The 15,771-nt window shown below is 49.6% G+C and overlaps 2 protein-coding genes across 2 annotated transcripts; both read left to right on the forward strand.

Annotated features, from left to right (window-relative positions):
- The first annotated feature begins 1,850 nt into the window (after positions 1–1,850).
- BDQ94DRAFT_178646 (Beige/BEACH domain protein) lies at positions 1,851–10,119 on the forward strand. Its single transcript, XM_026773164.1, has 8 exons — positions 1,851–4,582; positions 4,645–5,006; positions 5,061–8,841; positions 8,917–9,071; positions 9,139–9,444; positions 9,507–9,719; positions 9,780–9,944; positions 10,008–10,119. Exons 1-8 carry the CDS (start codon positions 2,092–2,094, stop codon positions 10,035–10,037), a joined length of 7,503 nt encoding a protein of 2,500 aa, XP_026626627.1. The 5' UTR covers positions 1,851–2,091; the 3' UTR covers positions 10,038–10,119.
- A 1,142-nt stretch (positions 10,120–11,261) lies between these two features.
- BDQ94DRAFT_159374 (sedoheptulose-7-phosphate:D-glyceraldehyde-3-phosphate transaldolase TAL1) lies at positions 11,262–12,436 on the forward strand (the record flags this gene model as incomplete). The annotated part of the gene is made up of 4 exons (XM_026769068.1): positions 11,262–11,300; positions 11,380–11,694; positions 11,762–12,145; positions 12,200–12,436. 4 exons carry the CDS (start codon positions 11,262–11,264, stop codon positions 12,434–12,436), a joined length of 975 nt encoding a protein of 324 aa, XP_026626628.1.
- Between the last annotated feature and the right edge of the window lie 3,335 nt (positions 12,437–15,771).

The raw sequence follows: 15,771 nt of genomic DNA on the forward strand, positions 1-15,771 counted from the left end.
GTAGGCATTGTGTCTGATTCCAGTGTCACCAGAGTGGCGTTGTCTCATGCATCTGCCCGGCTAGCAGTTCAGCGGTCAGATTCAAGTATGTGATTGAAAATCTGTATATGAGACAAAGAGTGGGCAAGTTCATTCGTGTGGGCTCGTTCCAAGCGTACGATATACTCAGGAAACTTTTCAAGCTGCCTTGCTTTTTCCGTTGTCTTTTAATGTGATTATTGCTTTTTGTTGCTTATGTGCGTCATGTCGCCACTAGAACAACCATTATTTGAGGCAGAAACGGATTGGCTGAGGCTCATTTGTTCAAAAATCAACTGTGCATACATAGGTCGTGATCGAATGATTGGCAATGAGCTTGAGGGTTCCCTGCTATCTCGTCCCATAAGTTTAGGCAGAGGTGCTGGTGGTAAGCAGAAGAAGTCATAGCCTTTGTTCCACTAGTCACTACTTGCCGCGATTTTGCTAGTACACAAAAGATTGACATCGTCCAGCTGTGGGCCTAGGTTCGGTCAACGACTGCTTTGTGATTGCTAAGACTGAAGTCTCTTTGTTCTTTTGCTTGCTCTATGCGGAAGGAGCACGTGGTAATCAAGGCAAGCTATGTAGTATGAACATGAACTTTAGACAGTCGATCATCGAAGTGTCCACGCTATAGTCTTTCAACTGCCCAGGGTATGGTGAATAGCTGCAATAATTCAGAATGGTGTTCTTGGCTTCCGAAGGTATGGTGCACACGGAAGACTGAAGTATCGACATTATATAGATCTATCAGCACGCGCTCTAAGACTTCCGTCCTCACATCATAGTTAATAGTATTGCGCACATATACAGTGGTACTAGTAGTACCCCTCTTTGAATGACACTCATCCATGACTTAATGTGCAATGACATTGGATGGTATTGTGCAACGTAGTACCGGCAGTTCTGAGATATATATACGATCATATTCGAGATGTTGATGCAAACCTGAGATTTACACCGACAGCAGTAAACTGGTGAATGATCATTTAGTTGGACATCAGTTCCTTAACCTACTAGAGTAGTAGTAGGCTCTGGGTTCTGTCTGTCTGCAACCAGTTAATAGCAGCTAGTAAAGATATACTTACTACTTATCACCGTCTTCAGAGCATCATACCAGGCAGTAGAATCACTAGTCCTACTACTACTGCCACTTCACCAGGTGGGAGATGGGGAATGTTAACTATACTTATATATAATGAAACACTGCGGGTATCAGTTGAGATGACGTTTGATCGCCAAAAATCAAGCCACCAAAAGATAGTGAAAATATTATCGTGTCTACTTGCCCTATTCTAAAAGCAGCGTTCAATCGGACTACTAGTTATTAACATCGAACTCATGAGAAAGCCAATTCCTACTTAAGCACTCTGGCACCAAGTCTAGTAGTTGTGGGGCTAAAATATGACAATGGCCCGGTCCAGCCGAAGAGCGCGACAAGCTAATCAGCCGCCCGCCTTCCGGTCGGGTGAGGGAGCGAGAAAGTTAGAGCAGCACTGCCCACTTGCCCAGCACAGAAGGCCATTCCGTCACTGTCCAATTGCACTCGGCGGGAAAGCAAGTCGCGCCCGTCGACTCAGAACAATCTGAACTGAGCTGAACTGAACTGAACTGTGCCGCCCCCCGAAACAATCCCGTACCCTCCCCCCCCGCTAACGATGGTTTGGTACCACCGCCGCCAGTGACGTTGGCGTAGGACTATCTCATCGGACTCGAAACATTCTTTTCCTCAAGTGCGGAAAGAGCACTACGTGCGGCTTAAGACTCCGTGCGTCTTCTGGGAATTTCCTAGCCCTCTATGGTGGATCTTGACCGGGACTCTCGCTCCTTCAAACCCTCGCCGACACACAATTGCTGATCCTTTGGAGTGCACTATCCTTGCTTCCCCTCCTCCTCCCACTTTGGCTGGTTCATGTCAGACAACTGTGCGTGGATTGATTCCGTCCGTTAAGCTCCCAACCCATCACATCCACCAATGCAGACCGTCTCCATTATTACGCCAAGTGCAGGTTCATGGTGTCTGATGGTCGCTTGCCGTCAGATAGGTAGCCGGGGATAAGACTTAGCGGCGCGATGAACCAGGCCACCTCCCTTCGCTCGCCGTCCCCTTCTTCGTCGATCGATCAGCCCGCCGTTGAACTGACTCCCGTCGTTGAGAAGCTAAAGACCATCTGCGGTGAACATGACATCGACCCCTCACTAGCTGCGACAGCAACCGAGTGCCTACTCCGGCTTCGTCATACCTTTATCGACAATGACCACCCTCGTGAAGCGAAAGAGGACTTTCGACATCTACATGGCTTTCAGACGCTGCTGGATCTGCTTCGGAAAGTCACAGAATGCTATGCCCCGGATCGATTAGCCAAGGAAGAGAGAAAATGTCTCTTGGCCCTTTTCAAGGATACATTGGCGGTTCTGGCAGAGGCGTTAAAGGATCATCGCGGGAATAAGAGATATTTTGCGGCTCGGGTACCCGGAGGAGGGAGTGCGGCTTTAGAGGAAGCTCTTGCACTCCTAGCCCAGAAGGTGGACTGCGTGCAGGGAGACATAGAACAATTCTATGGTGGGATCCTGGCAGCGATTCTTTGCCAGGAAACCGCTGCCAGTATATTCACAACGTTGGACTCCAGATTTCGATCGGCCCCTGTGCTACTTCCCAGTGACCTCAAAGCGGAGGTTGATCGATGCGTAGGAACCTCAGAGACCATCGAGGTAGCAGATATCTTGGGGCCTTTCGTTCGAGTATGGTTGTCCCGGACTTCGGCTTCAACGTCTGATCATCGTATCCTCCGGTTAGCTGTACCGGCATGCCTTTGTCAACTTGCTATGCATTCCCAGAGAAACATTACCACATTGCATGCTACAGGTGTGTTATCGTGGATTCTTCCGCTTCTGGTCAGCGATGAGCGTCTGGAACAGGAAAAGCTATTATACCGGGAGCTCGCGCGGCAGCTCTGTACCCAAGGGATAAGCAATCTGGAGGATGCAGTCTTCCTCTACCAAAAAGCCCACAGTTGCCCAAAGGTCTCGCGCTTGCTGGTCGATGTTCTGAAGGCCTCCAAGGAACCCGCATCCATACAATTCGATCTCTCCCTGCACGGATATTGTTCCTTAGAGTTTTCTACTCTGGGGCGCTCATTCCCCCCAGCAACTTCCTCTGGATACACACTCTCAGTTTGGGCGCGCTTCGACGAATTTGATTCAAACACACATACGACAATATTTGGGGCGTTCGACCCTAGTCAGACATGTTTCCTACTTGCATATCTTGAGAAAGATACCCGGAACTTCATATTGCAGACCTCGATACGGGGGTCGCGCCCCAGTGTCCGATTCAAATCTATGGTTTTCGAACCTGGTCGATGGTATCATATTTGTGTTGTCCACAAGAAGCCCAGACCTCCGTCGTACTCCCGCGCCTCATTGTTCATAGATGGCGAATTTGTCGAGCAGCTGAAGATAGAATATCCATGTATGCCCGCTGCAAGCGCTCCCAATCGATCTGCTCGGGTCCAAGCATTCTTTGGCACACCTCAGGACCTGGCTATGAGGCTGGGGAAGGGGGTGTCCATGTCACGATGGTCTCTGGCCAGTGCAATCCTTTTCGAGGAGGCTTATAGCGATGATATGGTTGCCGTCTTCTACAACCTTGGCCCCCGCTATCATGGCAACTTTCAAGACTGCCTTGGCTCTTTTCAGACATACAAGGCTTCTGCCGCTCTGAATTTGCGCAATGAACATCTACACCCCGGTAAAGAAGAGCAGTCGGATATTGTTGTTGCAATCCGGCGGAAAGCAAGCACCCTTATCCGTGAGGCTTCCATATTGCTGAACGTCTCGCCACTGGCAGTGCTAGACGACGACGACAGTAATACCGTGGACGAGTCCCGGATGATCAAATGCTTATCCAAGCAAGCCGCCAAGAACCTCCATCAACTAATCAAATCGGGAGGAAACGCAATAGCAGTTAATGGAGCTACACCTGCTATCAATGACGCTCTGACACAGGCGCACGGTATTGGTATCTTGACAGGTGACCCTGTAATTGCGGTACCACGCGCCCTAGACGATGCAGGTTGGCGTATTGGTGGGTGTGCGGCTGTGCATCTGAGTTTGCTTCATGCAGCCGACACTGGGGAGTCGACGCTGCTAGCGGTTGAGGCACTCTACGAAGCAGTGCAAGACAACTGGAGGAATAGCGAAGCCATGGAAAAAGATAATGGCTACGGAATACTTGCAGTTTTGTTGCGCGAAAAGCTTGGTTTGCCGTCGGGAGCTACTCCCACAACGTCGAAGACGCCAAGCGTCTGTGCCAGTTACGAGGAACGGTCTGCATTGGCTCTGGCACTTCTCCGTTTGACGCTGAAATTTGTTGGCTACGACTTCGAGCAGCCTAATCGTTCCATCATCACGAACCCGTTGGCGTACAGGGTCCTACTCGTCGACCTTGAAGTTTGGAGATATGGCGAGCCAGCCCTCCTCGAGCTGTATTACTCCCAGTTCTGTATATTTGCCAGTGAAAGTAAATTTCGCCGATTCAATGCAAAGCGACTTGCTCGCATGCGTGGGTCTCCCTAAACATCCCGTGATATCTCCTTACGACTCGGTTATGCTAATGATCAATAGGTGTCAATAAAAAATTACTCGAGGCCCTTAAGATTGAGGAGTGTACCCCCGAAGCATTGCGTCTTTATACTGCCGCTTTCGGATCTCTGATGGAGAGCAGCTTATCGGCGGATTTGCTTCGATCATTAGCTCTCTTTATCACCTACGCTCTTCATAAGCCGAAGGAATCAAGTAAGCTACAGAAGAAAAAGAGCATGAGATTCAACGCAGGCATGCGGCAGGCAGCGACTTCTGACCCGAAAGTAAAATATGTCTCGAGCACTGTGATTGCCACAGAAATGCTTCGGATGTATTGTTCATTACTTTGCAATGCACATGATCTTGGCCCCATAAAGAAGTTCGCCAAGGCTGTGACCAATAAGGTATGTTTCAATCCTCTCCTCACTGATAGTCTGTGGTTATTGACTTTGATCCAGTGGCTTCTGTATCTCTTATGTGAAGACGAACCGGAAATCGTGATTCTGGCGACAAAAATCATAGCTCGTCTGTTGGTCACTCATGGCGGCAACTATGATAAGAAGTTCACCGAGAAAACAGGAGGCTATATTATCATGCGGCATTGCTTGAGAAAATGGTGGAAAATACCGGCCGTATGGTCAATTTGCTTTGCCATATTGTTTGGCCTAGACGTCGGTAAAATGATCGTTGACAGGCCCTTCAGTCACAATGGACTTTCGGATGCCTTCCTGTCCGGCGGTCAGTTGCATATAATATTTCCAGAAATATTCCCAGTCATCGCTGAGATGATGCAGAGTGCCCTGAAGAAGACTGTCTTGACGAACGATAGTTCGCGATCCGACGCACAGGGCCTTACGCATCTGACTTCCAGCGGTCAATCGACCAAGCAAACCATGTTCTCTCACACGGCCGCAGCAACGGCGACCGGAGAGCAATTGCTTTTCAATACAGTCACTGACTTCTTTGCCACCCTGCATGTGAAGTCTCAAAATTTTCGCGAATTTACCACGCAGCCTGAGTACATCCAACATCTATTCTACGTGCTGTATCCAGTGGTTGTTGGTTGCGATGCAACGAGCACGGATGCTGAGTTAAACCCTCGCGCGGCTAGTCTTGATTTTGGAGATCAGAATCTGGTCCTCCGCCCGCGGTCGAGAGGAGCCGCTTCTCTGCGAACAACCACCGTGGAGCAGCCTGGAGCGCGCGATGACGCTGCTGGGGCACTTGGCCGCGGTTCCTCTTTTGTGCTTGTCTCATCTGATCGGGGAAGCTCCCTGCCATCTTCGGCGCGCATTATCCATGCGTACCATCCGAGAAAGATCGAGGATGTGGGGAATCCCGAACATCCCTTCGTCATCAGCATACTCAGCTTGGCTCTTTCTGTATTCTCAGAGCAGTTATTGGAACGGAAGGACTTTTCTGGTCTTGGTCTCTACCTAAAAACGCCACCGGGATTGCTCGAACACCGGGCACACTTCAACTCGTGGGTGTTGAAGAATTTCCTTTCGACTGTGCAAGAGGTCATCTTTTCCAAACTCCAGCTACTTGCAGAACCACGCGTGCTCACCAATCTGGGACGATTTATGACACACCTCGGGGAGGCAGTTTTCGAAGGATGGTTTGTTGGCGGGGCGGCTGCAACTCTTGAATTCGCAGGTGCAATCCTTGAGTATCTGCAACGGCCTGATGTTTCTTGCCTCAAGAGTATAAGGCTCTGCAGCCAAGCCGTGTCCACAATTCGATCGACTGTATTTCGCGTCGTCTTGCTTCGGCTATCGGAAGTCGAAGGCACGGAAGCTCTTTCGTTCTTGAGTCGCCTGTCCTACTGGCAGGTGATTCTCCTTTCTGGTGACGCCCAGTCAAATCACCTGCAGCTGCTATGTTACCTCTTGTACATCAAGTTAGACGACGGAAACGAGAATGTGCGCCTGGCTGCAGCAGGACTTTTCCGAATCCTGCTAGTACAGAAACCTGCCGACATGGCTACAATTCTTAGCCATGCGTCAATAACCCTGCAAAAGCGGCTGTCTGCTGGATTTGAAGCTCTAATGGGTATGGATGATGCGGCTTTCTTAAAGTGGTTCAACGACCGGGAAGAGGATCTACACTCTTTATTCTTTGGTGTTATATCCAAGAATTGGGAGGACTTTGTTCACGAAGAAAATTCCAAGATCGAAACTTCGTCGCGGAACCGAGTTTCTAAACGCCAGGAGAAGCTGAAGCAATGGAAACATATAGACACCTTTGGTGACGAAGTGACACGCAAGCACCTCGTTACGTTTCCCCACTGGGCATCGAACATATCGGGATCGGAATTTCTGAAGTTCCAAAGGGCTCTTCAGGACCATCAAGATGATGCTGTCTTCATGTGGACTACCTTCTCAAAATTGACATTGGATCTGCGGCGGTTCGGCGGTCTCCTAGCCGAGGATAAGGAGCGAAAGTGGCGCTTGGATCAAACTGAAGGACGGAGCCGTATGCGTCTTCGCATAGTACCCGATGAGACTGACGAGAGGCAAAACTACCAGCCGAAACGGAAGGCATCTGAGCCTCCTGCGATTAAAGTTGACACGGAAGTTCGACCTTCATCCAGTGCTGGTGCCCTTGGGTTGACCCCCACAGTCGCAAATAATGAGCCCGGAGAGGGTGGTTCGCAAGGCATTTCACCAGATAGCCGGAGTATGCTTGAAGATAGCTTCGAAATGATCGAAGATCCGAAGGCTGATCTTGAAGACTACGAGGACAAGAACCGAAAAGTCATGCGGAGTCTCCATCGCGGCGATCAGGTTGAAGGGGTGTGCAACATGTCCCGTATCATTGGATTGGAGGCATTTGAGGGGCTTCTGATCCAAGGGAAGGATCATATCTACATCTTGGATAACTTCTTCCAGAGATCAGACGGCGAGATCGTGAATGTATGGCAAGCCCCGCCAGACGAACGCGATCCTTACGTTCGCATGATTGCCGGCCGAGAATCCAGTGAGCGCAAAGCACAGGAGCATGAAACTAGAAGTTGGAAATGGTCTGATCTGATCAGTATCTCCAAACGGCGCTTCCTGTTCCGTGATGTCGCGCTAGAGATTTTTTTCACCGATGGCAGTAGCTACTTACTGACACTCATCTCGTCGCGAGCTCGAGACGGTCTATGCAGTCAGCTCGCGACGAAAGCTCCCCAGGTGACCGGCAGTGTTGGCCACGCGCGTCCCGAGGATGTTTGGAGGTTTGAAACCCTACGTAGTCAGGACGACGCACCGCAATCTCTTGGGTCAAAGTTTGCCAGCGTTTTCGGGCACTCTCCGCTCTATCCAGCTACGCGCAAATGGGTCAAGGGTGAAATCTCCAACTTCCACTACCTTATGTTGATCAACACACTGGCTGGGAGGACGTTCAACGATCTAACACAGTATCCCGTCTTCCCGTGGGTGCTCGCCGACTATACAAGTGACGAATTGGATTTGAACGACCCTAAAACGTTCCGTGACTTGTCCAAGCCCATGGGCTGCCAAACGCCAGAGCGAGAGGCAGAGTTTAGAGAACGGTACAAAGCCTTCGCCGAAATGGGGGACGACGACGCTCCCCCATTCCACTACGGAACGCACTATTCTTCTGCGATGATCGTGAGCTCATACCTGATCCGACTGCAGCCTTTTGTCAAATCCTACCTTCTCCTTCAAGGGGGCACATTTGATCATGCCGACCGCCTCTTCTACTCGGTAGGAAAGGCCTGGGAATCTGCATCACGCGGCAATATGTCGGACGTACGGGAGTTGATACCTGAATTCTTTTACCTCCCCGAGTTTCTGGTAAACTCGAATAAGTACGATTTCGGGCTCTTGCAGAACATGACAACTGTGATTGACTCGGTGGAGTTACCGCCCTGGGCCAAAGGCGATCCCATGATCTTCATTGCTAAACACCGGGAGGCGCTCGAGAGTCCGTATGTGACCCAGAACTTACACCATTGGATTGACTTGGTATTTGGAAGCAAGCAAAAGGGAGAGGCCGCGGTCGAGGCAGTGAATGTCTTTCATCATTTGTCTTACCAAGGTGCCAAGGACATCGACTCTATTGATGACCCTGTGGAGCGCCTCGCCACGATTGGCATCATTCACAACTTCGGGCAGACACCGCATCAAATCTTCAACCGGCCTCATTTGCAACGTGATGATCCCGGACACCGAACCCCCCGACTGGATCGGCTTGCCGAATCGCTGACACAACAACCCCTTGCGCTTCTTGGTGAGTTCTTTAACCATGATATCAAAGCTATAACTTTCCTACATTGGGATGATCGTGTTGACTAATAGAGGTTAGATATTGGAGAGCGAGTGGCCTCCTTATCGATGAAACAAGATCGTTTGCTGTGTGCCGCTGCCTTGCGACTCAATATCCCACCGAGCTACGACAAGTATATGGAGTGGGGATTCTTTGACGGCAGTGTCAGGTTCTACTCTGCGGATAGCCGAAGGGTACGGAAGTCTAGCCATTGATTTTCAAGATATTCTGTCAGGTTGATAGCAGCTAACAAGACTCTAGCTACTGGGCCACTTTGAGCATCTTCATATCGGCCAGCTGTCCTGCGCGATCTTTGCGGACTCTCGAACGCTGATCACGGCCGGCTCCGACTGTACAGTGTCGATCTGGACCTTTACCTCGTCCATCAAGTCGGTTGATCTACAGCCAACGGGGTCGCTATTTGGACACCGATCCCCGGTGACTACGCTTGCGGTGTCACGGTCATTTAGTACGCTTCTGTCGGCATCCACGGACGGGCAGATTATGCTGTGGGATCTCAATCGGCAGTGTTTCGTCCGGGAACTGCCAGCCAGCGGGCCTGTTGATGTAAGCATGCTTTCTCGCTTATTGTTTCTATTGTCACGCCCTGTATACTAATGCAGGTACAGTGTGCTCGGATAAATGATGTGACGGGAGAGATCATGATTTGTCGACGCGACCGAGTCAGCCTCTACACGCTCAATGGGTCTCTGCTGCTGGAACAGAGTCTGTGCGATTCAGTGGACGACTCGATCATGACGTGTGTCTTCTACGAAGGGGTGAACAATGAGTGGCAGGAGCGCGAGCTGCTCTTCACTGGACACCGAAGAGGCGTTGTCAACGTAAGAGCCCTATGTACCGCACAGTCAAGGACGTTAAATACTGATGCTGATGGATCGCAGATTTGGAGCAAGATCATTCATCACGGACGATTTGAATTGGAATTGATCCGGCAACTGCATCATGTGGACAGTCACCGCGACAATGGGGCCAATATCTCGGCGGGGATTAGCTGCATTATGGCCCAGCCGCACGTGGTGTATACTGGCGATGAACTGGGACGAGTGGTGAGTGTGGCTGACCTTTTGGGGAAGGGGTTTAGGTTGTGTGTATGCTAATGGGGTGTCTAGTACGAATGGAGCTGTGTCCAGCGCCGGTGAGGAGGCCCGTTGTTGTCAACTACAGTTAATCTGTCTACCCCCGGGGAAAAAGTGGACTCCGCGGAGGGCCTCGGATCGAGTCCACGGAGGAGAAGGTCATCGTGGGATGGACCTCGTCTCTTTCCCCTGTTGTCCGTGCCCCACCATACCTCCGGGCATGTCTGATGATCCTGTCTACCGATATTGTATGCGCCGAGTATCCCAATTCCGTACAAAGTCACTCTCACTGTCACAATGCTGCGTGTTCCCATATTAAAAGGCGAAATGAAACGCGCTGGAAGGGTGCGAGCGACCCCAGTTGTAGATGTTGTCGTAACAGACGGGCCGTGGAGCTAGAATAGCTGACCGTGGGGGAAGAACCAAGCTAGCTACTGATTTAGATCCGTTACCTACTTTTAGTCAAATGCCTCTGGGGGTGGCGGGTTAAAGACGAGACGAGGCCAAGCCGTAAGGAGAAGAAGCCATTCGCAAGGCGACCCTATCCGTAACTTAGTAACTAGTGAACACGGTTCGCTGACAACGCCGAGGATACTGGCTGGAGAGGGGAATCTCCACCGGAAATAACAGAGGGAAAAGGAACACCACGGAAGGAGGGGTGGTGGACAAGCTCCGGTGAAGGGAAAAGGTGGGAAAAGAGGAGCAGTGTGGACCGGACTGCTGGTCGGTTGCCGGAGCACTCTGCGCCGACCAGCCCGTGCTGTCTCTCTCTCTGTGGTTGTCTGTATGGGAGAAAGAAGTCGATGGAAGCGAGGGAAAGGCGGAAAGAAAGGGGACCAGGATTGTTGGTGATCAATCAGAATGAGAGGATGTATATTGCGAAGAATGGAAAGACATTGGATTGATTGACTGGGAGATATGGAAGAGAGAGAGGAGGTACCATAGATAGATACTGAGTATAATATTATGTTTGTTGAGGCGAAAGAGACGGAGAGGGAAGAAAGCATAGCGTCATCGGCCCTCTTGCCAGCTTTTGCCCCACCATACATTTTGGTGGTACGCCGTAAACCCCTCCTTCCCTCTGACGGGCCTCGTCGGTGCTCTGCTTGGTTGCTCCGGCTTCGTCGCCACGTTCCACTCCCCTTCTTATTTCACTCTCCGTTTCTTCCGCTTCTGACTTCTTCTTCTCTTCTTCCTCTTCATAACTATCTGTCCCATCTCTATACCCCCCTCCTCCCATCTCATTCTAATTTATCACCTTTCATCATCTCATTCTCTACCTCCACCATGTCTTCTTCTCTCGAGCAGCTCAAGGCCACCGGCACTGTAAGTGATTCATTGCTTTCCGACATCGCCGTACCATCTTCAAAAACATCGCTAATCATCCATCTTCTCATCAATTCAGGTCGTCGTCTGCGACTCCGGTGACTTCGCCACCATTGGCAAGTACAAGCCTCAGGATGCTACCACCAACCCCTCCCTGATCCTCGCCGCCTCCAAGAAGCCCGAGTACGCCAGCCTCATCGATGCCGCTGTTGCCAAGGGTAAGGCTGAGGGCAAGACTCTCGACGAGCAGGTCGATGCCACCCTCGACCGTCTGCTTGTTGAGTTCGGCAAGAAGATCCTCGAGATCATCCCCGGCAAGGTCTCCACTGAGGTCGATGCCCGCTTCTCTTTCGACACCCAGGCCTCCATTGACAAGGCCCTCCACATCATCAAGGTATGTCGAAATCCGTTCTTCCTTGTCCTCTTCTGGTTTCAGTGGCTAACGAATTGCTCCCTCATAGCTCTACGAGGAGAACGGCATCTCCCGCGACCGCATTCTCATCAAGATCGCCTCCACCTGGGAGGGTATCAAGGCCGCTCAGGTCCTCCAGTCCCAGCACGGCATCAACTGCAACCTGACCCTCATGTTCTCCACCGTTCAGGCCATCGCTGCCGCTGAGGCCGGTGCCTACCTCATCTCTCCCTTCGTCGGCCGTATCCTCGACTGGTACAAGGCCGCTCACAAGCGTGACTACACCGCTGAGGAGGACCCCGGTGTCAAGTCCGTCCAGAGCATCTTCAACTACTACAAGAAGCACGGCTACAAGACCATTGTCATGGGTGCCTCTTTCCGTAACACCGGTGAGATCACCGAGCTGGCTGGCTGTGACTACCTGACCATCTCCGTAAGTTCCTCTCTCATTTGGCACATTCTATATTCAATATTAATCAAGAAATAGCCCAACCTCCTCGAGGACCTCTACAACTCCACCGCCGCCGTCCCCCAGAAGCTCGACGCCGCCAACGCCGCCGGCCTCGACATCCCCAAGAAGACCTACATCAACGACGAGGCTCTCTTCCGCTTCGACTTCAACGAGGAGGCCATGGCCGTCGAGAAGCTCCGTGAGGGTATCTCCAAGTTCGCCGCTGACGCCGTCACCCTCAAGGACATCCTGAAGCAGAAGATCCAGGCATAGATTGGGAGACTGATCTGATGTGTGCATTTTTGTGATGACCTTTTCTTTATTATTATTCCCATGTGTAAAATTGATGACCTGAAAAATTCGTTTGGGTAGATACGAATTATGATTATCATATGCCACTATTGCCACTATCATCTATGTAGTACTATAAGCTAAGTAAACGGTGCATGCAATGGATTACTAAGTTTAAAGATAAAGACACTTTGATCCGCACCCCCATTTAACATTGTTCGGATTGAAATCTTGACTGTTCAGGCCCGATGGTATCATATAATTGGGGCCTCCTTCATCTAATCCCTTCAACTCACTGCCACTTTTTATGTAAAAACCATACTTGCACCAGGGTGAGACCGAGACCAACCCGGCTACCGTTCTTGACTGCGTGCGTTGTGCGAAGCAAGTACGTACATCAAGAGGGAATTCAACCAACTAGTACGATATGGAGATCATCATAAATGAGAAAATCGATCCCCATTCACAAACGCTTCATCCGAACAGATTACCCGATGCGAGAAATGTCGTCTCCCAATACGGCGCGGACCAATAGGCAGGCAGCATACCAGCCAGCAGTATGTATCACCGCCACGGGATAGGAGAAGAAGAGAAGAAAGAAGAAAGAGACTGAAGCGATAACCCAATGAGCTATGTCGATCGACACCATACCTATATTCCAGTGAAGAGACGGACGGCAGTGCCGGTAATCCAGCTACTACCTGAGAGGGAGAGGTAGGGGTGGCTCGAAGCACGGGAGCCAGTAGTTGAAGAGTATAGTATATGTATATGTAGCGACAGTGACTAGTCGATCGGGGTTAGCTACCCAAGCTAGCTCAAGGGCCTTTCTTGTACACTTCGCAATCGTAAGGTCCAGTTCATCCTTTGGACCCAAGTCATCTTCATCTTCATCAGCGAAATAGAAGACAAGAGATGTCGATAATAAACCCCAGGCACTATACTCGTCTTCTGTCCTTCCTCATTGATGGACAAGACTAAGATATATCGATAATAAAACCACAGACACCATCGTCACTGTCTTTTGAGGATGAGGTCGAGGAAGGAATGACCGGAGATAGTATTGGAGATATAAACCCAGGCGCTCATCGTGATCTTCATTTTCGTCTTTACCGTAGAACGGAAAAGCACACGATATAAGGGATCAAACCACAGAACGCCATCGAACGGGTCACTGCCGTTCTTATCATTGAACGAAGGCTGAAGATATCGAAAACAAACCCCCCGGATTTGTCATCTTCGAAGTAATTGCCTTCGTCATCCTCAATATTGAAGAGAAGACTAGAGAGGTCAAAATTGATCCCCAGACATTATATAATAACCTTCGTCTTCGCCATTGAAAGCATAAGATTGAGAGATATTGGATGTGAAACACCGGACGTCGACAAATATGTCTTTTTCCACTTCTTCTTCATTATTCCTGATGAAGGAAGGGTGGGGCTATCAGAGTGTGAACTGTCCAACTTGATCCGGGGCGAAGGTTGAGCAGACGAGAATGTACACTCCTTCTCCAAGTCTCCCCTTTTTTTCTTTTCCGCAAGAGACTCGCCGCTATTGGTGATTATATCACGGTTCCGAACCCTTGCCAGGGTTTTCCTCTCTTATATCCTCATTTCCGAGAGGAAATGACATGAGAGATAAAATCTTAAGTTCCAGATGCCGTTGTAGATATTATCTTCATTTCCACCCTGGAAAAGAGAAGACAAAGGATTTGAGGGTCAAAACCCAAGGCACCATTGTGGTCACCATCTTCATCATCGAAGAGAAGTCCAGAGATATCGAGAATATAAACCCAGATGTCATCGTGATAGTTGCCTTTGTCCGTCCTTGCTATCGATAACGAAAGGCCAGAGAGGTCAAGTATAAAACCTTAAGGCCTCCAGATGTCGTCTTCATCTTCACCATTGAAGGAAGGCCAGAAGATATGAAAAATAAACCCCGGGCATTATCGTGGTCATCCTCTTCATTACCCTAGATAGGGAAGACCAGACGGATGGCTCAATAAATCCCCAGACACACCATCGTGGTCGTCATCTTCTTCATCCCCACAATCGAAGGAAATTTTCAGAGAGATAGATGACCAAACCGCCACCCGAGGGCCGATAATGCAAGCCATTAGACCGCTTGGCCCAGTAAAGAGCATATAGCTCAATGTGACTTCTTTCTTTCCTTTCGGTTGCTTTCATCGAGCATTATTAAAAGTAAGACAACCAGTCTCTAGACCCAGCTGGTGCTATTTAGAGAGAACACAGGCCAGCATAACGTTGTCCATCAGTAGAGGGGTGGGACATGGCTGATGGATGGATAGATAGAGCGATAATAAAGGGGAACGCCCCATTCGCGATCCAATCATATAGTGTATTGTTGCTTGGATTCTCGCGTTGCGTAAGTGAGTTGTAGTAATAAGCAAGAGTCCATTATGCTTCAATCTCTCTTCCTCTGTCGGTAGGAGAGTGGAAAAGCGATAGAAGAAAGGTGAAGAAGCATTGAGAATTCTTCGGCCTAGGCAGTGTCACTAAAGATAATGTGGGCTGCCATAACTCTGCCCATCGATAGGAAAGAGGTAAAGAGCGGCTTGTTCTTGATTCAATCATACTATGGGTTCGTAGACTGATTCCTCGCGTGGATTCGATGGTGATGAGTGAGAGTACGTCGTGTCTTGTATGTGACTTCTTGCCATTTTCCCTTCCCTGCCAGGAAGCAGCAGTAGACTCAATATTAATGAGAACTTCTATGCTCTAATGCCGGATTGTTAAAGTATAACAGGTCCTCATAGACCTTCGCATCAGCCAAGAATGTGATGCAAGGCAGATGAATTGCCAGATGGACAGTATTTGGGCTAGACCCGCAAGTCGTGAGCTTAGCCAGCGTAAAGCTAGTTCATAAGTTGCTCTCTGAAGATTCGTATGTTGCAAACCAGATGAGACGCGACAGAACTAAATCCAATCCATCCCAATCTGATAATTAGATGTTGTTTATTGGACTTCTCGTGAATTTGGTAGTAGTAGTAATGAGCGAGTCCATCGTGCCTTGTGATTGCCTTTCCGTCTTCTTTCTCTTCTGCTATTGGAAAGAGGGGGTAATAGAATAGTATAAGGATAATTATTCTCTGCATATATGGCCGCAGTAGTAAAGGGGGTCGCCATGACCCTGCGCATCATCCAATCCATCATGACCCGATGACCTGTTGGTGATTGGATCCTTCGGTGGAATAGATAGGACTTTTGGGTGGGAGTAGATTTTGTCTTTAAGGCTTTATATCAATTCATTCTTCTTTTTCTTCTCTGTCTCTCTCTCTCTCTCTTTTTTTTTTTTTTTTT

Source organism: Aspergillus welwitschiae (assembly GCF_003344945.1).
Source record: "Aspergillus welwitschiae strain CBS 139.54b unplaced genomic scaffold BDQ94scaffold_15, whole genome shotgun sequence".
Taxonomy (NCBI): domain Eukaryota; kingdom Fungi; phylum Ascomycota; class Eurotiomycetes; order Eurotiales; family Aspergillaceae; genus Aspergillus; species Aspergillus welwitschiae.

Excerpts from the sequence above, each read along its gene's own strand:
- BDQ94DRAFT_178646 (XM_026773164.1), top strand. The coding sequence starts at position 2,092 with ATGAACCAGGCCACCTCCCTTCGCTCGCCGTCCCCTTCTTCGTCGATC. Across the intron at positions 9,072-9,138 it reads ACTCTGCGGATAGCCGAAGG|CTACTGGGCCACTTTGAGCA; the intron begins GTACGGAAGTCT and ends ACAAGACTCTAG. Across the intron at positions 9,445-9,506 it reads CAGCCAGCGGGCCTGTTGAT|TGTGCTCGGATAAATGATGT; the intron begins GTAAGCATGCTT and ends ATGCAGGTACAG.